The sequence below is a fragment of the Lichenostomus cassidix genome, chromosome 8 (assembly GCF_008360975.1).
Source record: "Lichenostomus cassidix isolate B80296 chromosome 8, HeHo_3.0, whole genome shotgun sequence".
Classification (NCBI taxonomy): Eukaryota; Metazoa; Chordata; class Aves; order Passeriformes; family Meliphagidae; genus Lichenostomus; species Lichenostomus cassidix.
Window position 1 is genome coordinate 29095519 of NC_139489.1, and position 25297 is coordinate 29120815.

Consider the following 25297-nt stretch of genomic DNA (forward strand, 5'->3'; position numbering starts at 1 on the left):
CTACCTACTAATTCCACCTACTGGCACAGAATAAAAAGCAACCATAAAACCCACAACAGCTGAACCCAGTGCCTCCATTTCAACACTCACCTTCCTCCAGGAGGCCCCACTTGAGCAATGCTGAGCACAGAAGGTCAACGCTGTATTTCAAAACATACTTACAATACTAAAAGCAGCTCTTTTTTTCCAAACATGTAAAAACAGAATACAGAGATGAGGCAATCATAGTTATTATAGACATCTGTCTTAGAGTTGCCTTTAATAAAGGCATCCTAGCACACAGTTGATTATGCTTTAGAATCAAATTATTTATATTTTTGATTTGTGTTCCAGTGCCTTCAAACAAAAAAAGAAATTTGCATTGGTATTAAAATGCCTTTAATTCTTTTCTGTTGTAGTTCAGGTCCAAGTAAACATCACATTTCATACACAAATTATCTTCATTAACTTCACTAGAACTCATTCCCTCCTTCCACCTTCCTCATGGCAAGTAAACATGTAACTGGCCAACACCCCCAGGAGAATCTCTCATAATGGAAAGCTCTCTGTTTATAGCCTAAAAATCCTGATTAGCAGTAATTTTGACAACTCATCTGTATCTACAAGATAGCCCACAAGACCTGCCTAGGTGTAGCTATTGCTGAAATAGTTACAATTCCAAGATAACGATGATTGTATTGGAGCTGGACAGAGAAATCCTCATCAGGAGGCACTGAGTAAAGACAGCATACACACAGCTCACCAGTGCTATGCATTTCATTGATTTCTGAGTTCTCCAGGTCTTGAACCAAGCTGTTTACAGGCTGCCTTGGTCTTGGAACTTCTAGGAACTATTCATATGCATTTTATGCTAGTTAGCCACTATTATCTAAAACAATGCATATGGTGAAATGCTGGCTTCACTAAATCTAATTTTCCCCCAATTAACTGTAATAAAATAAGATTTCTCTTAGCAAAGGAACCCTTAAAGCAGGATTTGTCATACCAGGTCGTTATGCAGGTTTTACCAATACCCTGAGAAACACCAGGAGCAGCATTTTGCATTAAAGGAGCCAAAAGCAAGAAAATGAAGGTTCTATATTTGTTTAAGGGATCTTCCTAGAAAATAATATTATCATTCATTTATACAGAGCAACAGGGTTTGTTTCTTGTAAACCTGATTCACCTTCTACTTGATTCTGTAAGTGCATAATTCTGCTTGATCTAGGAAGTGTATGATGGAACAAGGTAACTGAACCTACTGTTAAAGTTTATATTGCACATCTACCTGGTGAGATTTAGGCAACAATTCTTAATTACTAATATAATAACCCAGTTGTTTCCATCTTGTGAATGGATAACACTTCCAAGGGGCTGTGGTGGCAGGAGTTTAATCACTGGAGATCAATCACTGAAGTAGTTGAAGGAGAAGATCGATGCCAGGACTGCGACAGCGGCTGCCACGACCAGCCCTAAATGCAGAGGGAGCAGGCAGTGAGGGAAGGGCAGCGCAGGCAGCAGCAGGCAGGGAGGGAAGAGTGGGTCAGGGGGAATGAGCATGAGGAGAAACAAAAAGAGCTACCCCACAAACTACTTTTATTAACATGTTCATTACTGATGCAGCTGAGGAGACACACAAAAAGCCCCAAAAATCCTGAGTCATGATCGAAGGGAAAACATTTTTATATCCAAAGCAAACACATATTTACTGTTATTATTTAATCTTACAGTTACCATGTTCTACTTCAAAGAATTGATAGAAAACAAAAAAGTTACTTTTTTGTTCACTGAAGCATAACTATTTCAATACAAACAGACCCACAGCAAAAAGAGCTGTACTGAGTGCAGACAGATCTCTGAGAGCTGGGTGAGGGAGCACCATGGAGAAGTTCCATGGAGAAGTTGCAATGGAGAGTTCTGTGGCTGGTGTTCCCTGAATTCCTGAGCTGACAATTAGGAGGCTGTGGGAGCTAACAGTCCTGAAAGGGCCCACTGCAGGTTCTGAGTGCCACAGCAAAGATCTGGGAAGCAACATACCCATATTTTGTTGGAGCTTCAACAGCAACGTTGCTTTTGTCAGCTGTGCCTGTTGTGTGTCACCTGGGCTCTCAGTCACTGGACAAATATCAACTGCATGGAAACCAAGGGAAGAAGGAAAAAATTAACAGCTATGTTTTACAGTGAATTAATGCAAAAGGCCAAGAACTTCACATCAACTTTATAAAGTGTATTTATGCTAGAAAAAAACAGTTTATTGCATTACAAGTGGTACAGTACCAACAGGACAGTGCTGAACTATGCTTTATGGCTGGAAGGGTAAAACTAAAGGGACAAAATACATTTTCGGAGGAGGTCCTCTTCCAAAACTCATTTTCCACACCCTGCTTCCATAGTAACATTCCCAACCCTCTTTGCATAGCCTGGGGAGAATTTGACTACCCTGAGAGAGAACCACCCAAATGCACCATTAAGCACCTTCCAAGATCAAAGCTTCCCTTTAGAGCCATCTGTCCCAAGTTCAGGGTACATGCAAATCCCACTGACATGAGAGGATGAGCCTGACAGCACTTCCCTACTTAACATCCAGAAAGGCTTTTTTTCCAACCACAGAAATTTCTTTTTGAAGATACCCTAAAAATACCCTTTCACAGCAGGCATGGAAGACTCATTCCTCTTTGGAAGAATTACTAAATCTTTAGTCTGCTCAGCCAGGATGTGAGAGAGCTTGAGTCTATTTCCAGGCCGATGGGACCCAAACCTGTATCTACTTCCTTTCCAAAGATTTCCCTAATCCCTTGGCTATGCCCAGCCTGTTAGAGAGGCAGGAGAGAAAGAAGGGGATTAATCTCCAGTCCTCCAGCCCCACTTGTTTGTGCCACGCAGAGCCAGCCTGGAAGACACCCCACACCCCTCAGTGATAAGGCTGCTGGATGGTGGTGGGCCAAAGGCCTTCAGCATTCCTGTTTCCAGGAGTTTGCTACGGCTTCACTTGCCCAAAATTTGGATTACAGTTCAGTAGTTTGAAGTTGGATTACAGCCATAGGCACCTTCTGCACAAGCAAAGAGTAACAGAAAGTGTTTGTGTATGGCAGTGAGAGCTGGATGTGTCTGGGAAGAACAGAATGGGCAGACTCAGATAAGAGAACAAGCCTAACAGACTGTTCAGGAAACAAGGAAACCTGCAGCAGGACCAGATATCAGAGTTTAGAAGGCCAGGGGACATTGATCTGAATAAAACCAGATCTCCCATTTCCACAGTGGAGTTGTCCATCAGCAATAAATCACAAATTACATACTTGAGCAATAAGGCACATCCTTTATGTGATTCATATGCAAATGATTCACAGAGTACTTTCTCTATTAGCTCTGGTGGAAATGGATAATCTAGACGTGATCAGAAAGGTTGTTTCTGTCATCTAATGTGAGTCATGTGGATGATGGTCTTCAAAATCTCCTGAAGTCAAACTTACACAAGACCTGTTACACAAAAGCACCCAAAGTAGGCTTTTAGAACCCGTTTTTGTGCTTTTTTATCCCACTGAATTTGTATAGGATGTACGCCAGCAGAGCAATTAATACCTGTCTGTTATGAAACTCAGCAGGATAATGATATATGGTTAAACAGACACAAAACATTGCTTAGTATATGTGTGAGATCTCTTTGCCAGCAGCACATACTTGTAAAATGAAGATAACATTCCAGTGCAAAGTGTGTTTCTTTGAGGAGAAATTGTCAAATATCCCTGAATCCCACTGGTCCTCAATGAGGCCCTGGCTACATAATTATTTTCTCTGTACCAAGAAAAACACTCTCTCAACTGCCTAAAATATGAGCAGAAATCTTCAGCTAGAGTAGAGGAGTTATTAATTGTTGCAATACAGGTTTTTAGTACGTATTTTAACTAGCACAGTAGGAGAACCATGTTCTGTCCAGAGTTTTGAATTCCCTAAAAGATGTTTTATCCACGTTGGGATAATCTGACTGCATTTCTTGGGTCACCTCTGAAGTCTAGCTCCAGCAGGTTCGTTTCTGCTGTACATTTGATGAGCAGGTAGGATGGTCTGTGCCTTCTAACTCAAGGCTTCTTTGTGCCTCTCTTTGCTGAAGGGACCTTTGGAAGCTGCACATTCCTGGTTTGTTCAGAAGAGAAAAAATAAAAAGACAAAAGGAAAAAGAAAAACGAACCACCCATGAGCTATTTAGTTACCAGAGACTTTTATGCTATCACATTCTGGAAGATTTGCATGTGAAGCAGCTGTAGCATAAATCACACAAAAGAGTTTTCATGGCAGATGTTTTCCAGTACCAATTATATGAATCCTTAATGCTTCAGTTTCCTAACAAAGATGGGGAAGTGATTACCACTGCTGAAGTCTTATTTCTGTCTATCCACTCAGGGTATTTAGCAACCCACCCCCTGCACCAAGAAGGAGCAGGGATTTAGTAAAGCCAATCACAAATGCAGAGCTTTTAGCTGCCTGTATTAGAGCACTAAATACCTTGAAATTACAGTGTTAGAGCTATTTAAGGCTTTCATGTATAAATAGCTCGGGGTTTACTTTCTATTTTCCACGTAGCAATTTTAAAGCATGACCCAGTGGTGTCCCCACTGGAGAGCTGAGCAAGGAACCAAGAGACTAAAACTGTAGGAGACAGCAGCAGAGGCCAGGCTCAGGAAACACATAAAACTGACCTCAAAAATTCACATTTTGACAAAATGCTGCTTAAAAAAAATATTTTGCCTGTACTGATTAGATCCTCTTCTGAAGTGCATATTTTGAAGAGCAACAAAAGCCTGCTGATGTTCTTGAACTTCAGAGAATTCTTTTTATCTGCAAACTTTCCCCAGAACCTCACTATGAACAGCATTTTCAGTTAATTCAAGGTAGATGCCAGAGAACACAGGAACTGGGACACATACAGAAAGGCTGATGACAAAATTCCCTACAAACCAATTATTGAATATTACTATTTTTAACAAAGTTAGAGCTAAGCTTTGAGAAACAACACATACTCCCCAAGTCAAAATGCTGCATTGGAAAAGCCTCTGCACAAGGGAAACCACAAACTCTCATTATAACACAAAAACACATTTACAGCAATACTTAGACACCTCATACCAAAGCAAGCAATAAAAATAAAATTCCATAATTAATGGGTTTTGGGTTTTTTTAGAATGCAGAACACTTTGTATGCATTTAATAGAACTCATTTCTAAAATTACCTTCCTGGTGTGATAAAAGTGTCTAAATAACTTGTGATTTCAATAAACCACAAGTGACTGATGCCTCAATATTAATTATCAGAATGAACAGTGCTGTGCTGATGGCATTATTTGTATCACTGCTAGTAACAGAGCCCATTCCATGGACAAACTTTATGGGGGTCACCAGGAAAAGGCCAGGCTTTCCCAAAATCCCCTTGCATGTTTTTCCCTCTCCTCTCCCATGCAATTATTTTAATTCGTGGGTTTGGGGGCTTTTGAAAGAAAATACACACCCACTCTAATTTGCTTTTCTTTAAAAAATCTATAAGCAGCAGGGTGCAAGAACACACAAGCTCCTTTTGTGGCCATCACTTCACACCTACTGCTGGCATTAATCTTTGGGATGCTCTGCTGTGAGTTGGAAAGGTGTTTCCTTCCTACCTGCAGCTCACACAGCCTTACATAAGCAATAAAGCTGAACTGAATCATCACTTCTCTCCTCCCACACCTCACTCCACTGCTACAACAATACTCATTTGCTTCTCTAAGCTACACTGATTCCTTAAAGCTCAATGGTAATTAGTTTTAAGAGTATTAAAGTTACTCTTATAATGCCAGAGAGATATTTATTGGCTTTCCTGTTTTCCTTGAGGTTCCTGCACACCTCTTACTCCTCAAGATGAGTCAGTTCCCAGCTAACAGGTCTAGTTAAAGCCTGGGGGGAGCTGATTCATATAGAAAGACAAGAAATTATGGTCAGCTCTGAAATTGGGAAACTCAAAAACCCCTCCAAGAAAACAAGCAGGTCAAGGAGAATATCAATACTCACAGTTCACCCTGCACAGCAAGTCACGGTTACATTGCCCAGTTTTTGTCCAACATCAAAAAGTGTTTGTAGTTCTGAGCTGAGAATGAGTGTTGGATTTTTTATTTATTTAAATTATAAAACTGGAACCTGCAGCTCATATGCATGTTGATGGGGGGGGAAAGGGGAGAAAAATCTCTCCCATAAGACTGCCAGAAACATTATTAGATGCACTTCAATGTCACATTTGAATTCTACGTTGAAATTAACATTGCAAGGGAAAAAACCCCAACAGTCTGGTAATGACATAAACCAGAAATATTCAGAAAGAAGAAGCCAGTAACCAGATTATAGCAAAATATCTGTATTAAAGGGAATATAGCAGTCTCATAATCAGATCATAAACTTGTAAGATGTTCAGTAGAAAATGAAAAGCGCTCTCAATTTTGTTTTCATTCCAGGTGAATCACAAATCTTCAGGTTTGGGCACTGCATTTGGTACATAAATTAAAACACTCAGAACAAAGAAAGGTACTTTGTGTTTTTTAAAACATCAGGTTTAGCACAAAAACTTCCTGAGAGACACATTAGACTATAAGTATTTTTTGGTAGTGGAATCTTTAAAGTGTTTTCAATTCCGTAGTGAAAAAACAGTAAACTTAACTAAATCACTCAGCTTCTTATTCTAACTCATCTCAAAACTACTTAGCACTAAGAAGAGTAAATATATATATTCATATAAAAAATAAGGCTTTCAGGGTGTTTTTTAAGAGTTTATTTGTCAGTGTAGGATCCCTCTAATTCATGTGCAGAGTGGCACGCAGAAACCCTGTTTAACCATCTCTTCTTACTTCCACTGCAGCTCATGGGCTGCAGCAATGGGTGCACTGAAAAATCAAAGTGTTTGAGAGGAGAAAAAGAAGTCTGCTCCAAGAAACTTAACCATTTTCCACAACATATGTAAGCTGTAATAAATTGCTATAAACCCTTAGAGCTGCATACAAAGTAAGTTGACTTTAGGCATATCCATATCTGGATAAACCTGGCCTGTGCCATTAGTCAGAATTTTCCTAACCCTGACACAGCCTGCCCTGGCTGTCAGATATTTACCTGTGCTAATGTCCTCAGCTATGTGGATATCTTCAGCTTGCACAGGATGATCCAACATCTCCACAAAACGTTCTTGGATTTCTCCAGCAGCCTCATCACCAAACTTATAATCACTGAGCATCACACTGGAACCAGCAACAGGGACAAACAGTCTCTGAGGCAAGACATGATATTCCCTCTCAAAATCTAAGAGAAAAGAGGGAGAAATACCATCCAAATAAAAGCCTTGCCAGTTATGATAAGATTCCCCCATAATCTCTGAGCATAAGATAAAGTCATTGCAAAAGAAGAGCTCAAGGTCTCTGTGTAAAAATCCTGCTTTCATACTTGCCTGGTTTACTTGGCTGCTATTACATGGATTTGTGTCCTTACATTATTAGTCTCCAGAAACACCCCGGACAGCTCCAAACCAAACCACAAAACGCTAAGCAGAGCTTTTCTTCGGTTTGGAATGACTTGCAGGAGGGCTCTGGCAGAGCCTGCAGCTGAGAGCTCCGAGGAGGAGGATTTCAGCACCACAAGGGATTGCAGAGGTGTCACACCCAGAGCCACGAAGCTGGGGTGCCACCTACAGAGGGGACTCAGAATTACGTGCAACGGGAAAGGCTCTCGCTACCCAAGATATTCCCATTAGCATGTCCATTAACTCTTTTTTGGTTTAAGCACAACAAGAAGACAACCACACCACTGCACTGACTTAAAGAAGTTTAAAAGGTCCCCAGCATGAGCTCAGAGATCTGGTCTCTATCAAGTCTTAGCACACTTCAATATTAATAGGAATATCATACAGGGACTGCAAAAATAAAAATGAGAATTTAAAATGTGCAAGGTACAGTTGGAACTTCAGAGACAGGAATTTCAATTACAGAAGTTTTTAAAAAATCACAAAATTTCTGATGAGTGAGGAAGAAGTTGGAATTGCATTTTGTGGTCACAGGAACTCAACATAAACATGGTGTGAAAGCTGTGATGCTAAAGGACACAAACTTGACAAAAAGTGTCCAGATTTAAGAAAAATTCAAGGCTGCCAAGCAGCAATTATATCTTTTACTTTTTATTCTGCTATAACTGTACTGGAACTTCACCACAGCAGAATTTTCTACAACAAAAATTCACTGCAAATATAAGCTGAGAGAGGTTTTTTTTATTTCTTACTTTTTTTCTGAGGTCCTTCATTTAAAATCAGATCTTCAAACAGTATTTCACACCGGTCACTCAATGTGTTTATTATGTCTCTTTTCAAAGCCTGCAAGGACACAAGTGAAATCATCAGCAATTTAAAAGCCATTTGCAAAGCTTTTAACCAGGAAGAAACAACCAAAGAAGCCCCATAAGTTTAACCCACGATGAAAGAATAGTTTTTTCCCAGAAAATAAAAACGAGTGTAATTTTTTTAATTAATAAATAATAATTTATTAATAAAGAGAAACTAACATCTAAAGAATTGGTATCAAGAAGGAGAACCACAAAACAAAAATGAAAAGCTGAGGAAAGCTTTAGGATTGCTAGGATAAGATCTGACAACTTCTAGATATTTACCATTGAAGCCAAACAAAAATAATCACGAGGCATTGATACAGTAAGGGAAAAAATAAATTACTGAGCAAAAAAAAATCTGAATTTTACCTCTACAAATATAAAAATACAGTCTGAAACTTTTTCTTAATTTTAAGAGAAATTTTCAAAGCTTAATCTCTTTGCCAATTTGTGCAAAGATCCCCCAGAGCCCAGCTTTACCCAGAGCATACACCCTCTCTAGAAGAGAAAAAACAAACTGAGTCTGCATGGATGGTTTCTAAAATAATCCTCCTGTCCAACATTTTGACCCCAGTTTAGACCATTTTGACAAAGAAAAACCAGTATGGCAAGTTCCATGTATTTCAGCAGAATATTTCTGCTGGACTGACAGTACCTGAATGGCCTCTTTAACCCTGGGCTTGTTGTTATGGACGTAGGCCCTGCACTTCACAGCTCCCCGGAGGTTTATGGAGCCACTGCACACCTGCACCGTCGCCGTGGACCTGGCGCTCGGGCCCTGGCACTGGGGAACAAACACATCCCACTCTTATCTCAGTCACCAAAATCAGAGCCAGCAAATTAACAGCAGCTGTTTACACACAACCTGTTTCCCCTATAATTTACAACTAATTTTATTTTACTTTTTAATTTCATTAGGTAAGACTGAGAATCTGTTTTCCATCATGGAAAATGCTTTTGCTTCTCCAGATGTTTCACATACTTGTGTCTACGAGATTTTAAAACTTTCCAGGCTTGTGGCAAGTAACAGTATTGCAACTGATAAATCTTTTTTGGAGCCATTTAGTTCTCATGTTTACTATACAGTGTAACCCAGGGTGTGCTGGGAGTCATCCCATCAGTCAGTACCAAATTACACACGTGGTCACACTGAGAGCTGCATCAAACTGTTGCCTAGAAATGCTCTCCCTAATTACCACAACAATGAGTGTGTACATGAAGCACTCCAGGACAACACCTGGAAACACAGGGATGAACAACTTCCACACCAACTGCACAAACTATTTCTGCCAAAATAAAGAGCTTTCCTCTCCCTGCAGCAATCAACCTCAGTACAATATCTTGTAACAACAACGGATGCTGAGAAACTTGCGGAGTCTTTAAAATAGCATTGGATACATTTCTAGTTTTGCTGAACACAACTGAGAATCCAGGAACTACCTGACAAAACACAGAAGGCTATGAAACAATGCCTGGACACATCTGGACTTCAGGACCTAGACTGCAGGGGTACCAAATTTAGGGTTCTTCATAACTCTGGTAGAGAGGAAACTCCTGACACAGACCCAGCAGCTGCAGATAATGATTTAGCTCACAGGATCTGTGCCTTAATCCAGAGCTGGCAGCTGAGTTTCTGACAAATGCATCCAAGTGAATGTCCAAACTAGCCAGGGCAAGTTAAAGTGTGGGGGTGACTCTGAACTTCCGATGCAAAGTCACCTTGAAATCCATGTACACAGGTACCTGCAGGTATCCTACTACCAAAGGAATTAGTCACAGGGCTTCTTTTCCATAGCCTGTTTTCCAGTCTTTCAGCTATACTGTGTAATTCAAGGACAATGTGGTTATCACACCACAAGAATTTTTAAAGGCACAAAATATGCAGAATTGTCAACAATCAGTTTCACACTCAATATCCATGTGGGGAAAAAAAGCCAAAGGAATAAGTAAAACAGGACTTCTGGACAATAATGCAGAACCTTGTTGTTTTATTTTTCACTCTGTAATATATAAGCAAGCTGATACTTTGCAGACCACTAAACACTTACCAGCTGTGTCAGAACCTTGACATCAGAAAACTGAATGCTGGGCTGAGTATTTCCTCTTGACCTTTTCTGAGGGGATAAAAAATTCTTTGTGTCATGAAACAGGAAAAAAAAGTCCCTGAAGCAGTCTCCTCACTATGGCATGAAATGTGCCCTAGTTTATAGCCTTTAAGAGAGAAAAATATCACTTAGAGACCAACCATAAGAATAGAAGTACAAAACTGAAGGGAGAGATGAATACACGAGCCAAGTAAGGTGACAGACATAGGTCTTTGAAATGTCATCACCCACATTCACACCTCACTCGTGCTCTGTAATAGACAATAGACACACTTCAGTCACTTCACACATAATTACTGTGCTCACACTGCCCGAGGAGGGAGAGGCAATATGCAGGCTTGAAGCTGAGAACAGGAGTTCTGTATATTGGTTACCTGGAACACCCAATCAGATCAACAAATACCGCACAGGAGAGATCTCAGTCAATGCTTTGTCACACAGAGGTTCCAACCACACATCTATTAGAGCTCAACTCCTTGTTGTTTGGTACTCACCTGCCCTTCCAACAGTTCTGTATCTTCATCCTTAATTTGGCCATTGATCAGAAAAACACTGTCTTCTATCTGTTTTGACCACCGGTTTAACCCATTCTTTAAAATAAATAAAAACAAGATCGTAAGAAAGAGGAAACAGAATTTCACTAAAGGGTTGGACATTATTGTGCTGAAAATCATAGAAATACATTTTAATGGTTACTCTGAGAGAATTTTAAAGTCTCTAAAAAACCCTGTCTATATGTTTTTCCAAAGTTAAACCTTAAATGGACCACATTCAGAACAAAGTAAGAAACAAACATGTATTGAGTCTGACTGAAGCAGAGTTCACAGTCCTCCCAGTGCTGCTCTTTGCATTAGTAGCTGGAGGGGTGCTGATAACAGAGCAGTGTTTTGGCTACTGCTGAGCAGTGCTCTCCCTCTGACATTCCTTCCCCCATCAAAGGGATAGGAGTGGCCGAGATCCTGGGAGAGGACACAGCCAAGCCAGCTGACCCAAATCAACCAAAGGGATTTTCCATGCCATATGATGTCAGCTCAGATATAAAAGCTAAAGGACAGAGGAGGAAGGGGGGCCATTTGTGGCTCTTCAATGTCTGCCTCCTGGAGGAGCCATTTAGGTGTGCTGAAGCCCTGCTTCCCAGGTGTCTGACTATTGTGTGCTGATGGGAAGGACAGAATGACTTGGTTTTCCTTAGCTTATACTCTCACTTATTTCTTTCCTTTCATGGCAACAAAACTGCCTTCTCTCACATGCCAGTTGTTCTCCCTCTTATTCTCTCCCCTGTACCCCTGGGAAAGGGAGTGATAGAGCAGCTTAGTGGGCACCTGGCACCCAGCCAAAGTCAACCCGCTACAAAGCAGTGCAAAATACTGATGTGCCGCCCCAGGGATTTGGGGGTTGTAGAGGGGGTTGCAGCCCACTGAAAGTCAATTCATACCAAAAGGACCCCCCCTGGGTGTAACTTTTCTCTAGGCGAGGTACCAGAGATGTTACCTGAGATACTCATGACAATTATTACATAATTTTGAACAGAGGAAACTTCTCACTGAGCACAGCAGAAGTTACATTTAAAAGAGGAATAATTGCTACGCATTCTCCACTAATTAGTCCTACTCCTTTCCTGAACTATTTCAATCTTTCTCTCTCATTTCATTTCCAGCAGAGAAATGAGTGCCATTACTGGTGTGTAGGAACTGGTGCAGGCAGTGAGTTACCTTGGTGTTCTTCTCCAGGTCATGGTTTGGGGAAGTAGCAAGAAGTGGAATGTGGATGTTCACATTTACTGTACAGCCCAAAGCTAACCAGGAAGCAGTCAGAGCACTCTGGTATTTCCAATCTGCTGGTTTAGCTGAACTCTGAGAGCAGAAAAGAAAAGCCATAAAGCATCTATACAAAGCACTGTATTGAGGCTTTTACGGGTTTTTAGCATTACTTGCCATGCATTAAAAGCTGTCTGTGGCACAGCAGAACAAGCTTACCTTTGGGTCTTGCACATCGTAGGTTCGGCAAACTACTCTGGGCTACTTAAAGAAAAAGATCCAGTGAAAAGCAAGAGAACAACTAAGAACAATTCACAATCAACTTTGTCCTTTACTAAACTTCTTTGTAAGAACTAATTTATGCTCTGGAGCAAGTTCTCACCTTTCATCCGTGTGAAAGAGTGAAAAACATTTGCCTGTAATTTCCAACTACCACAGTCATGCTGTGCCATCTCTTACAAACAAATTAAGACCAATATGTATTGATCACCAAGGCACCAATTTGTAATTTGTCCTCATCTCTCTCACAGAATCATAGAATTAACTAGGTTGATTAACTAGATTAATTAACTCTGCTCATGTTATGTCATTACCAACAGCCCCTGCATTCTGCTGCAGCATTAGTACTGATCCCACATCCCTGCTGCTCCCCCAGTTCCATGCAAGCACCATTGGTAACAGCAATTCAAGAAGACAAACAGTAATTCAGATGTTTTCTTCAATCTATGCAAATCATGACTGACTGGAAAAGGTGTAACTTGATGCCACCACAAAGACAAACCTTGTAAGAAATGATGAAAATTTTGCAAGGACAAGGCAATCAATAGCCTTAACCATGGCTAATCAGAAAACTTCAGTATTTCAACTTATCCATGTCTACCTGAACTTAAACAGCTTCTTCCTCCCAAATTCTCATTCATTCAGCAATGACTGGATAAAAGTGGTCAGGGGTAGCAGCCTCAGACAGTAAACCTTGCCCATAAAGGATACTTTTTTGTAGCAGAACAGATTTGAAGAGCTGCTCTGTCTGAGACCTCCTCCTCATCAGGTTTCCAGAGCCTTCTTTTACTCAAGGACTTTTCCACTGAGAAGATCAGCTAAAGACCAAAAAAATATTATGGATTTTACCACAAAAATATGCACTGTAATTCCTGGAAAACAGTCTTGTACTAAAGTTTTAAGTCCAAGTGATATCAAAATTATGTATAAGCAGGAAACACAGTTCACACATCATCCAAATGTCATGTTAAAAGAACATTCAACAGGGATTCAGAGACACCTTCACCAAAGTAGAAGGGGCTCGTGAAATCTCAATTCAGCTCCCTGATAAACCAAACTAAGCAGCACATATTCACATGTCCAACCTGTGTGTTTTTGTACTTGCAGAAGTAGCTTAATGTCTATCAGCTGAGGATCAGAAAAGACAGCTGTGCAAAATCAAAATAGCTACTAATTATAAAAAGCAAAAAGCTCCACATTTTTAATCCAGCAATCACTGATCACCTGGACACTGCTCACCTTTTTTAGCCAGCTACTAGTTTCATTAAGCACTGGATGACAGAGATGCAATTGCACTGAACTGCCAAAATTGACTCTTGGATCTCAGGCTTCCAAACCTGCTCATGTTTAATCACTCATCATTATTATACAAAAATGGTAAAATGAACCTACCTCCTCAAAACAGAAACCAAATGTGACAGTAGGTGCTCCAATACTGTGATAAAAATGCATTTTAAATCTATCAAACAGTTCTGAGTATATTTTAAATTTAATGCCACACACCTAAGTCAAATGCACAAGTTCTGGACAAGATGGTTCTTTTAAAGGAATCAGAATTATGGATCTTCCACTACTGTAAATACCTCTAAACTGAGGGATTCATTCTGTCAAGGGAAGCTAAAATGTTAACATCACTAGTGCTTTTGCCGCAAGGATTTAGCTTAATATACACCTTGAAGATGTTTTCCCTAAGCCAGGACATTCATGTTCAGTAAATACAGACAAACACAGTAAACAGAAATTCAGATCTGCTACTACAGCAACAAACAGGAGGTTAACAAATAGTGACCCACAGGACAGGGATTTCCGAGGTTCCAGTCTCAAACCCAGACATCAAAGTAACATAAGCAAAAAACCAACTCAATAATAGTCAAGTCAATGACAGAAAATTCCTCAGACACACAGCTGAAGATGTTGCTGTCCTTCCAGCAGGAACTATGCTCACCTTGCGCAAAGCATTCTGACTGTCTTTTGCCAGCTCTGGAGTTGCAATCATAAACACACCAAGAACCAGCAGCCCTCCAGGGAGCATTCTGGACACCTTGGAAATGAAAATGAACATTTATTAGTAGGAGCTGGCAATCTAGCAACCATGGAACTTGAGATCTCAAAAACCACTAATGAGACAAGAATGCACCAAGAGCAGAAATTAACTAAGGGAGACTGGTTTTCACTTACAGGACTCTCTGCATGCAGGAACACACCCTGCAAGTGTTCTCCCTTTAGCAATATCAAGTGTCCTTTCATCAAATACCTAAAAACAATCAGGAGATTTCTGATTTAAAATATCTGTGCCCGGAGTGGTTAGCAAAGCACTTTCATTTTGAGAAAAAGGCCTGAGATGACACAAGTGCAGAGATAACTTTGTGTCCATTTTATTTCCCTCCTGTTCCTCCCACCCTTTTGTCACCTTCCAGGGTGAATCCTCACCTGACTGGCATGTGTGGTGATCCACTCCTCATCCAGGGATGCCAGCTTGGGAGGGCCCACTCTCTCCTCCTGCTGCTGCTCCTTCGGAGGAGTTCGCACAGCCCGAATGACATAGTCCCGTTGTGGGGAACACTTTCCAAACAGCAATAGAAGCAAACACACCATGAGACTGATGATCAGGGGTTTCCCCAATTCACAGGAACAAACAGAAAGACACTGCACACTTACCTGTCCTATCAAGAGGCCAGTGACATATGGTTTCACCTTTGTGCTGAGCTCTGTCAGGTATTGCCCGATACCTTCCTCGACAAAGTAAGTTCTACCCATGGCTCCAGGTTTAAGTGAGGTGTTGCAGTTCCAACCTAAAAAACGGATAATAAAGTCAAAGAAGGTGTGTACACTGCAATGGGTACAGGAAAACGAGTCTCACATAAGAATGCTTTAGAATTGTTTGGATTTAAAAATCCCTGTAATATTACCCAGTCCAACCATTCCCCCAGCACTGCCAAGGCCACCACTGACCCATGTCCCCAGGGGCCACATCTACACAGCTTTAAAATCCCTCCAGGGATGGGGGTTCCACCACTGCCACGGGCAGCTGTGCAGGGCATTGAACAGCCCTTCAGTGAAGAAATTTTCCCAATATGGAATCTGAATGTCCCCTGGCATAGCTTGAGGCTGTTCCCTCTCATCCTGTCCCTGTTCCCTGGGAGGAGAGTCCAGATCCCCCGGCTGTCCCCTCCTGTCAGGAGCTGTGCAGAGCCACAAGGTCCCCCTGAGCCTCCTTTGCTCCAGGCTGAGCTCCTTTCCCAGCTCCCTCAGCCACTCCTGGTGCTCCAGCCCCTTCCCCAGCTCTGTTCCTTTCCGTGGACACTCTCCAGCCCCTCCCTGTCTTTCTTGTCATGAGGGGCCCAAAACTGAAACAAGGATTTGAATTTTGGAATGCTTCCAAGCAACAATTTCTTGCTGCATGATGCTTCATCAGAGGCCAAAACGTAAAGGATGCACTTTTCCATTCACACATGGATTTGCTAAATGCAACACTTGAACATGCCCTGTACCATTTCCACTCCAATTCCCAAGCATTCAAAGTGCAGCATCTGTGGACATTCCAAGGAGCCACCTTTGCAGTTCCCCCACTGAACCCAGGGGCCTGAGCCCTCCCTTTCCTGCAGGGCTGGTCTGAAAAACCCTTCACACCTGCAGAGCTCTCACAAAGAATTAAGCATTAAAAAGCCTGAAGTCCAAGAGCACAGGGTAAGGAAGCAAAAGGCACCCTGAGCCTCCACAGGGAAGGCGCTCATGCACCTCAACTCAGCCCCCACAGCTGGGTCCCCACAGACGGAATCAGCAACTGCACAGCCCCGGGATCAGCTCCTCCAGACGCCGAGCTCAGCACTCCCACAGCCCCGCGATCAGCTCCTGTTCACAGCCCCGCGATCAGCCCTGCCCAGCCCGCGATCAGCCCCGCGATCAGCCCTGCCCAGCCCGCGATCAGCCCTGCCCAGCCCGCGATCAGCCCTGCCCAGCCCGCGATCAGCCCCGCGATCAGCCCTGCCCAGCCCGCGATCAGCCCTGCCCAGCCCGCGATCACACCTGCACATCCCCAGCTCCGGCAGCTGCCGCTCTCTCAGCCGAGACACTGAGGTGGCCGAACGTCACCGGTAAGCGCGGCGGCGCACGGAGATGACGCAAGCCAATGCCGAGCGGAGCGCGGGAAAAGGGCCCATAGAGGGAGCACTCCGCCGCCGAGCCGCCATACTGGGAGTGGCAGAAGATGCCGTGCCTCTTCCTCACCTCCCGGGCACACGGTGTGCCCTGCAAGCACAGACAGATCGGTATACATCATACAGACGAAGCCGTGTGGTCTCCTCTCCCGGCTGTGGCGGCTATAGCGGCTGTGGCGATGACGCGGCGCTGCCGCCACACCCATGATGGCGGGCGGCGCGGCCGTGCCGGAAGCGGAAGCGCGCCCGGCGGCGGGCGGTGCGGTGCCGGAGCGATGGCGGCCGTGCTGCAGCAGCTCCTGGAGCGGGCCGAGCTCGCAAAGCTGCCCCGCGCCGTGCAGGGCAAGCTGGAGCGCTTCTTGGGCGACCAGCAGGGCGAAATCGACGGGCTGCGGGCTCGCCATGAGCGCTTCAAGGTGGACAGCGGTGAGTGCGGGTGGCGGAAGGCGGCGGGCCCGCGGAGCGGCCGCGGTCCCTGTCCCTGTGCTGAGGGGAGGGAGCGCGGGCAGAGCTCGGAGCGCGGTGTTGTCCTCCAGAGGCTCTCGGGGGGTGCCCTGGGGGCTGGGAAGGGGCCTACAATGGGACCTGACCGGTGTTTGTCTCTCGCTTTAGCTCCTGGAGTCTCTCTTTTTTTTGTTGGTTTGTTTTTACTTCTCTTGCTTAAGGATGTTCGGGGTTAAAACAGCCTTCGAAGTGGGCTTAAAGAACAGCTTTTCGTCGAGTTTTATCTACCATAGGTCTGATGAGGAGCAGCTGAGGGAGATGGGAAAGGAGCTCAGCCTGGAGCAAAGTAGGCTCAGGACGACCTTGTGGCTCTGCACAGCTCCTGACAGGAGGGGACAGCTGGGGGGTCAGGCTGTGCTCCAGGGAACAGGGACAGGATGAGAGGGAACAGCCGCAGGTTGCACCAGGGCAGGTTCTGGTTCGATACTGGGAAAAAATCCTTCGTGGAAAGGGCTGGTGTCCAGCCCTGGCACAGCTGCTCAGGGCAGCGGTGGAGTCCCCATGGAGGGATTTTAAAGCTGTAGATGTGGCCCTTGGGGACATGGGTCAGTGGTGGCCTTAGCAGTGCTGGCCAATGGTTGGACTCTGATCTTAGGTGTCTTTTCCAATCTAAACAGTTCTGTGGTCAGTTTGCTTTGGTTCTCGTTGTGGAAGAAAAATACAGCTTTGTTCACGTAGCTCTCAAAGAGCCTTATGTTTATACCTTCTCATTAAATGCCATTCTAGAAAACGATCAATGGAATCAATTTTTTTATATTGATTTGGAGAAGAGTTGATCACAGGGCAATAATAGCAGTAGGGAGCAGGAGACAAGAGTGAAGTTGTGGATATGAATTAATTTGTTGGGAATGTGACACACTTCTGGTGTAAACTTTACTTCTACCTTTCAGACTTTCAGTCTCTTTCATGATAGAAGTCTTGGTAAATGAATTATTAAAGTGGGGTGTAAATTAAGGTAACCTACAAATTTTGGCAGGCCCATTCTTCCAGGTCTCTTTCAGGTCCATTCTTCTTGTGTGTGGCAGGAGGGGCAGCATTATTTGGAATTGTAAAATATGAGAGAAGAAGATAAATAAGCCTCCCTCAATACTTTCTTAGAAGACCATCCTGCCCAAGAATGGGATTAGTTCTCCTTTTCCTGAGTGTTTTACAGTGAAGCTCCATGACACAGTTACTGTTTCAGATAATCAGAATTCAGATATATTTTTTTTTCCACTGCTAAGGGAATAGAGCCCAGGAATTAATTTTAAGAAGTCTTCATTAAGTTTCTCCAGATCAAATCCCTTGATACCTGGGATTATGTGGATTTTATTGTATGTGTATAGAAATACTCCAGAGGTAAAAGGAGTTTTAAGTTGATGAGCCTAGACAGCATTATTGGGCTAATACAATATCTCTGGCTAGATCAGAAATGTTAAAGATCTATTTAGATTAATTAGGTTCTTATTTGATGGGTCATATCATAGAATCATGGAATGATTTGGGTTGGAAGGGACCTTACGGCTCATCTCATTTCAACCCCCTACCGTGGGCCAGGACATCTTCCAGTAGACCAGGTTGAAACATATCTCAGTTTCTGGCAACACAACACAAACATGCTAGCAAAGTATTTTAAACAACATTCATTCAATGTGGAAGTGCAGGTTTTAGCATTCAGAAATACTTTTCTTTTTTTTTTCTTTCAAATTCTATTACAGTCTTAGTATTTTTAGATATTTGTGTTGAAATTGTCCTTCGTAAAGGTGATAAAGAAAAGAGTGTTCATTAAGTGAAACTGAAATTACTTTGTTATTTTGCAGAACAACAATACTTTGAAGTGGAAAAGCGACTGGCTCAGAGTCAGGAGAGACTTGTAAACGAGACCCAGGAATGTCAAACTCTGCGGGAGGAGCTTAAAAAGCTTCGTAAGTGGGGCTGAGCAGGACATTCCCCCTTTGGTTCAATGTTGTACGAGCTTGTTTTACATAGGAGCTGAAAATCCCTCTATCAGCTGCCATTTGTAGAGATATGTTTTGGTGGAGTGTTCAAGTTGGCCTTTTTTAATGGAATTTCTTATTCTTATGGGAAAAAAAAAACCCTTGCTTTCTGATTTGAGTAGTAATGGTACTGTGGGCTATGTATCCTCACAGAAGGTGCTTCTCTCCTAAGGATTGCCTTATTCTGCCTCAGTAACCCCTGGTCCCTCCAGAGCAAAGTCTGGAATTCTTCTCTCTCTTGTTAAAAATGTTTGTCAGGGACATTTTGCCTCTGTGGCGTTTGGAGAGTGAGTTCTGCCACATTACAGTGGAGATCCCTCACTGCTGTCCCTTCTACCCCCAGATGAGCAGCTGAAGGTCCTCAGTGAGAAGAACAAGGAGCTCGAGGCTGCCCAGGACCAGAACGAGGCCATTCAGGTACTGCTAGGATGTGGCCAGGAGCTCAAATCCTGTGCTTTCCCTGGCCCCTTGCAGCACAGAATGCACTCAGTTCCCAGTTAAAAATCAAGATCAGTACCCATATGAGCTGATGGAGGCATTTACATGTCCATGTGGTGTGTGTGCAGGAAAATTGTGAGGATTTTTTTAAGTAAAGCTGGTGTTCTAGCAAACTGAATGACAGATGAGCAGGTGCTTTTGTTTCAGTTTGGATGGATTGTTCCATTCCAGCTGAAGCTGGTTGTAAAGTGACTTCAGGCCAAACCCCCAAAATTCAGACAAAGGTATAAGCAAGAGTTCTGGTTTTCCTCGTCCTTTCCCACACTCTGGCATAGTTTTCTTTGTGTTATACCCAAAAATCATTAGGTTGCAGGATGAGTCACTTGAGCTGACTGATCCAGCAGAACAGTAATTTTGGAGCAGGAAGCTAAAACAAGACTATTAGATTGATTTTTTTCCACAGTGAGAAGATGGATCTGATTTTTTCCCCAGAAGTGCTTATGTGGGCCTGACTGAGATGCTTTGTAGTGATACCTTGAGGGCAGAGACAGTGTGGCCTGTAAATGATCCAAGATTATTGACTTTTTGATTTTTACATTGATGCATGTGTTCATTCCTTGTTTACTCTGTTTCATCTTTTATGTAACCAAAAAAAGTGTTTCAGTGAATTCCTAACTGTCACAGCTGTCTTTCAAAGAATATTCAATTGAAATGCAGTTTTGAGCAGTTCCATTGTGATTTGTCTGCCCACTCTAAGCCTCTTATCCCAGTGTTCAGTTGGCTGGAGTAACTCACTGAGGTTCAGCTCGCTGCTGTGGGACTCTGAGTGTAAGGAGTGCCCATAGACTGTTTCAGAGAGCTGGTCACGTTTCTTTATGGCCCTTCTGCAATCTTTTTCAGAGCCAGTTAAGTCGAGAGAAGGAAGAACTGGAAGCTGAGAAGAGAGACTTGGTCCGAACAAGTGAAAGGCGATCTCAGGAAGTTGAACATTTAAATGGTACAGCCAGGAACACGTCAATAAATACCAAATAAAACCTGCTTCAGCAATTGAATTGAATGGAATATTTAGTGTGTGCCTGCAGCATTAAATACTGGATTAGCAGGAAACAGTATTTAGAGGAAAGGAAACAAGGCAGGAAATAACATACTAATTGCAGAAAAACAGCAGTTCGGTGCTTGTATTTCTCGATTTAAAAACATGCCTTATATAGTATCTTACTGCCCAACATACAATTACATCCAAAGTATCTTGCCTGTTGTCATTCTTTACAATTTAGTTACACTGAGTAACTAAAGCTGTTGCACAACAGCCTTTTCTAACACTGATTTCCCTCCTCCAGAGGATGTTAAACGCTTAAATGAAAAGCTCACAGAAGCAAACACAGAAAAGGCAAAACTTCAGCTGAAATTGGATGAGCTTCAAACATCAGATGTTTCCATGAAGGTGAGTAGGGCTTTATAAGCTCAGTGTGTGTTCTGCATTGTTTATGTGTGATGTAATCACCATTTTATCATGATTCTTTGGAAAGTAGGTCAAGTGAGTTCCTGTTATTTATAGCAAATTCTTTTATAAAATTGGTGGCTGTGACTGGAAGTGAGATCTGTATTCCTAGAAGACAAGGAGTATCGGTCTGGGCAAGCATGCCCAGGTCTCCTTGGTTGCAGTGGTGGCTGCTCCTTCCTGCTAGGAAGGACTCCAAGTCTGTGAAGGGAGGTAGAAAGGAGAAAAATAATTAGCTGTCAACCTGTACCATTACTCTGTGGGCAGGATAAACTCCATAAAGAGAGAAGGCAGGGACAAAAACCTCAATATCATAATTTTCCTTTAAAAGGCTATTAATCTAGTCTATATTCCCATCTAATGGAAATTTTGAGGAAACTAACTCAAATGGCAGGAGTTTCTTGTTGCTTGATAGTTGTAACTTACTACCAGTGTAATAATGAACACCACCTGTACTTACCAAATTACAGCAAGTTTTTGCTACTCCTCCTCTAATCAGAGTAGTTTAATTGGCTGCTTTATTTTCTGTGGCACTACTACAATCACACTGTGCAATTCTCTTTTCAGTACCGGGAGAAAAGGCTGGAGCAAGAAAAAGAGCTGCTGCAGAACCAGAACACGTGGCTGAATGCTGAGCTGAAAGCCAAAACAGATGAACTGCTCCATACTGCCAGGGAGAAAGGCAATGAAATCCTGGAGCTCAAATGTAGTCTGGAGAACAAAAAGGAGGAGGTAATGGAATTACTGAGTGCTTTTGTAATTTCTTAGAAATTATACCACCTGATTAATCATCTGTATTAGACAAAGCCAGGTACTTTAATAACTATTTGAGTAACCCCTTCTGCTCCTTCAGCAACTTTTGGATTTGTTTTTATTTTTAAATTAAAAACAATGAGACAAGTATTTTCCAAAACAAACTGGACTAGTGGTGCCTTAGGATTTTAGCTTCTGTTTTTTGTAATATATCTGTAATGCATCTAAATTTAGTGTATAACTGGATTCCATACAGGGTGCTAAAGCTCCCATTCTCAGCATTTTTAGACAAAACAATTCCTCTAAAGGTTGGAATCCAAAGATACCTTGCTGCCTCAGGCAGCAAGATTTGTAAACAGCAGTGAATTGGGGGGAGGAAACTTGGAGTAATTGACATCATCACCTGAAGCTATAATTGGAGGATTAAGGCTTGGTATGTAAATGGACAGACCTTATAAAGTATGAAAAACTCGTGACCTGCCATCCATTTTGGGTGTAGCCTCTTGCCTGGGGTCTGTCTGCCCTAAATGCACATTGAAGGCCCTTCAATAAATTGAACTGCTTTTTATTCTCTTAACTTTGTCTAGCCTCTGTTTTAGGTAAGCCCATCAAGGCATCACTAGGAACTAAAAATTTTATGAGGTGTTCTCATTCTTTCTCTGAACAGGTTTCTAGAATGGAAGAACAGGTGAACAGCTTGAAACAGTCAAATGAAAACCTTCAGAAGCATGTGGAAGAGCTTTTGAATAAACTGAAGGAGGTGAGACAGCTTGAAATACATGAAACAGCATTACTGTTGCTTCTACAAATCAAAATATTAAATTGTGTGCAATAGAAATAGTGGAATGCTCCCCTACCCTATTCTTCTTTCATTTCCCAGGCAAAAGAGCAACAGGCAAGCATGGAGGAGAGATTCCACAATGAACTGAATGCCCACATAAAGTTATCCAACTTGTATAAGGTGAGTTTGTTAATTCTGTTGGAACTGTAGTAGGGGCTGAAGCTTAGTGTTAGATGTAATGCAGGCCAATTTGGGTCTTTTTCCCCCTAGAGCGTGAATGTGGGAAAGGCAAGCTTCCACTGCAGAACTTTGTGAAACATTCAAAACATTGTTTTCTTTGCTGCTGTCTTAGTCAGTGTTTAGAATCTTACATTGTTGGGGTTATCTCAGAGAATAAGCAAAACCGGGGTTTAAATAGTCACCTTAAAATTGAAGTTTCATGTTGTAAAAATGTGGTAAATCTGAGGATCTGTTATGAGGTAAAAGTTTACGTGCAAAGTATGACCGTGGAAGAGAATTTTCCAAGTTAGAAGGTCATTTCTGAACACTGCAGATATTGGTGACCTGGTTAAGCTGAATATGTGTGTAAAGACACACCATCTAAACAAGTAATGTTTGTTCTGTTGACTCAGAAGTGAAAACTACCCTGTAACCTTCTGACTAAATGATCTAAGGAGCAAAACTGATGTCTCTTTGGTTTGCACATTTTAGGGGCACAGATTACGGAGCTCTGCTTTGTGAATTTTCTTGCAGATACCCAAATAAATATTGTACAGTTTTGCACTTGCGGGATCTCGAGCTGGAAGCAAAGAAACATAAACAGTTACATAAAAGTCCCTAAAACTACCAAAATTTTCAGACTTTGAAATTGAGTATTGAGAATTCCCAGTTTTCTTTAGTGAAAAGAAGAAAAGAGGCAGCAGTTGCAAAAAGCTAAAGACCATACATTGTATAGGTAATTGTCACATCAAATCAGTGCCTGATGCTTCTTACTCTCAAATGGGCAATCTGCATCAAAGTGAGGCTTAATCCACATGGAAAGGATTGTCCACCTTAGGTGAATCTTTCAGTGTTTTTTACTGAAAAACCTGTGTCCATAATTTGGGGTCAGTTTGAGCTTTCTTGTAAACATGGGATTGCTGTTGCTGTGTACTAAAGGTTAGCTAAAATGCTTTGTGCAGAGTGCTGCTGATGACTCAGAGGCGAAGAGCAATGAGCTGACAGGAGCAGTGGAAGAGCTGCACAAGCTCCTGAAGGAAGCAGGGGAAGGTAAGCTGGGAGGGACAGATGGCAAAGGTAGGAGAATATTTGGGCTCCTTGGAGTACCTCGATGCTCTGAAAAATTGGGATTTGTGTGTTCCTGAAAGGAACTTCATTGGGCTTTTGGGGTGATGGAAGTATCAATCACTTTGTAACAAAAATTGTACCTGACTTGTTAAATTTCCTTGTGTTTGGGGAACTATTTTCAAATAAACCTGGAATTTTACTACAGATTTTGATGAGGGGGTCTAATTTTGCGAGATATGTCTTCACTTTAGTTTTTTAGTTTAGATTCCTTTTCACTGCTAAAAGGACAGTTCATATTTTTGCCCTTTTCTAAGCAAAGGTGATAGGCAGTGGTTCGTGCTTTTCTCACACTGATGAGTTTTCTTATCAGTATGTACTTCTGCAGATCATATAAGGTAAAATTTAAGGTACACAGGTAAATTCTGATACTTAAAAAATAAATAAAACAAATCACAACACACAACCTGCTTGCCTGATTTAATTCCAGCTAATAAAGCAGCCCAGGAGCATTTGGCTGAGGTGGAAGAGTCAAAAGCTGTCATGGAGAAGGAGCTGAGAGAGAAGATCAGTAAGCTGGAGAAGGAGCTGGAGAATGCCAATGATTTACTATCGGCTACGAAGCGCAAAGGTGGGATAAGCTGGGACCTGGAATACAGAAGCTCTTGGGCTTTTGTCATCTTTCAAGGGAATATTGTGCTGAATTTCTGTAAGAACTAACTGCATTCATCTAATAGTATCTTTGGTAATTTCTAATAATTAATTTTAGAAGCTTTTTCATATATATACATATGCTTATCTATATGTATAAATATGCTTCCCTCAGCAGAAAGTGCATTTTTATCATAGTGTTTTTGGGGTTCCTTTGTGAATCTGCCATGCTTTCAAAGAAAAGGGAGAGGAAACTTTTCTTCTAGGCTGAATCATCACGATTTTAGGGTTTTCTGGAGAGGGAAATGGAGATGGTAAACAGTTCTTACATTCCTCTTAAAAAAAAAAAAAGGCAGCAGAAAACAAATCTCTGTCCTTAAATTTCTGTTTAACATTAAATCTTGCTTAGTATTCACTGTTATAGTCCTGTCTTTTTTGTTGCTTGCTGCGTATCCATAGTTTCTAAAGGATAGAGAGCAGGAAGGAACACAGGCATGGTGTACATTTGCTCTATCTCTGTGTTAATTTATTGAAAATTAACCAGTGCTTTGCTGCTCCAAACCTCTGACAGTGTGATAAAAAACCTGGTGTTAAGCCTTGCTCCAGCTATTTCAACTGCTCATGTTCTGAAATTACCTAAATTTTAGGAGTCCTAATAGCAACAGCTGTCCAGCAATGCAAATAAATCCAGTCAGATATGATATTTGAGAGTATTTCTGGTGGGGATTATTGCAGTTTTTTGATGGTAATTGT

General features: G+C 42.1%; 2 protein-coding genes across 7 annotated transcripts in view; one reads left to right on the forward strand and one right to left on the reverse strand.

Annotated features, from left to right (window-relative positions):
* Window positions 1-287: 287 nt before the first annotated feature.
* On the reverse strand, window positions 288-16653 carry ODR4 (odr-4 GPCR localization factor homolog). 3 transcript variants are annotated; one of them, XM_085068679.1, is made up of 14 exons: window positions 16526-16651; window positions 15158-15291; window positions 14930-15061; window positions 14445-14540; window positions 13211-13317; window positions 12440-12476; window positions 12176-12316; window positions 10958-11053; window positions 10407-10472; window positions 9014-9142; window positions 8257-8347; window positions 7102-7287; window positions 2017-2109; window positions 288-1451 (listed from the first exon to the last, which is right to left on the reverse strand). In XM_085068679.1, exons 2-14 carry the CDS (start codon window positions 15254-15256, stop codon window positions 1384-1386), a joined length of 1341 nt encoding a protein of 446 aa, XP_084924805.1. In that variant the 5' UTR covers window positions 15257-15291; window positions 16526-16651; the 3' UTR covers window positions 288-1383. The 3 variants fall into 3 exon arrangements, with proteins under 3 accessions (XP_084924805.1, XP_084924807.1, XP_084924806.1); XM_085068681.1 differs by lacking the exon at window positions 9014-9142 and having other exon boundaries at window positions 16526-16653; XM_085068680.1 differs by lacking the exons at window positions 15158-15291; window positions 16526-16651 and adding an exon at window positions 14678-14753 and having other exon boundaries at window positions 14930-15044.
* Window positions 16654-16687: 34 nt separating this feature from the next.
* TPR (translocated promoter region, nuclear basket protein) overlaps window positions 16688-25297 on the forward strand; it is a 34429-nt gene continuing 25819 nt past the window's right edge. For 3 of the 4 annotated variants that reach the window (XM_085068675.1, XM_085068677.1, XM_085068678.1), the window contains exons 1-10: window positions 16689-17082; window positions 18960-19064; window positions 19480-19553; window positions 20475-20571; window positions 20915-21018; window positions 21643-21807; window positions 22496-22588; window positions 22709-22789; window positions 23791-23878; window positions 24384-24524. In XM_085068675.1, the coding sequence (XP_084924801.1) occupies window positions 16707-17082; window positions 18960-19064; window positions 19480-19553; window positions 20475-20571; window positions 20915-21018; window positions 21643-21807; window positions 22496-22588; window positions 22709-22789; window positions 23791-23878; window positions 24384-24524 (1324 nt within the window). In that variant the 5' untranslated portion in view covers window positions 16689-16706. Of the gene's footprint in view, window positions 17083-18959; window positions 19065-19479; window positions 19554-20474; window positions 20572-20914; window positions 21019-21642; window positions 21808-22495; window positions 22589-22708; window positions 22790-23790; window positions 23879-24383; window positions 24525-25297 lie in introns of all 4 variants that reach the window. The other variant, XM_085068676.1, reaches the window with a different exon arrangement.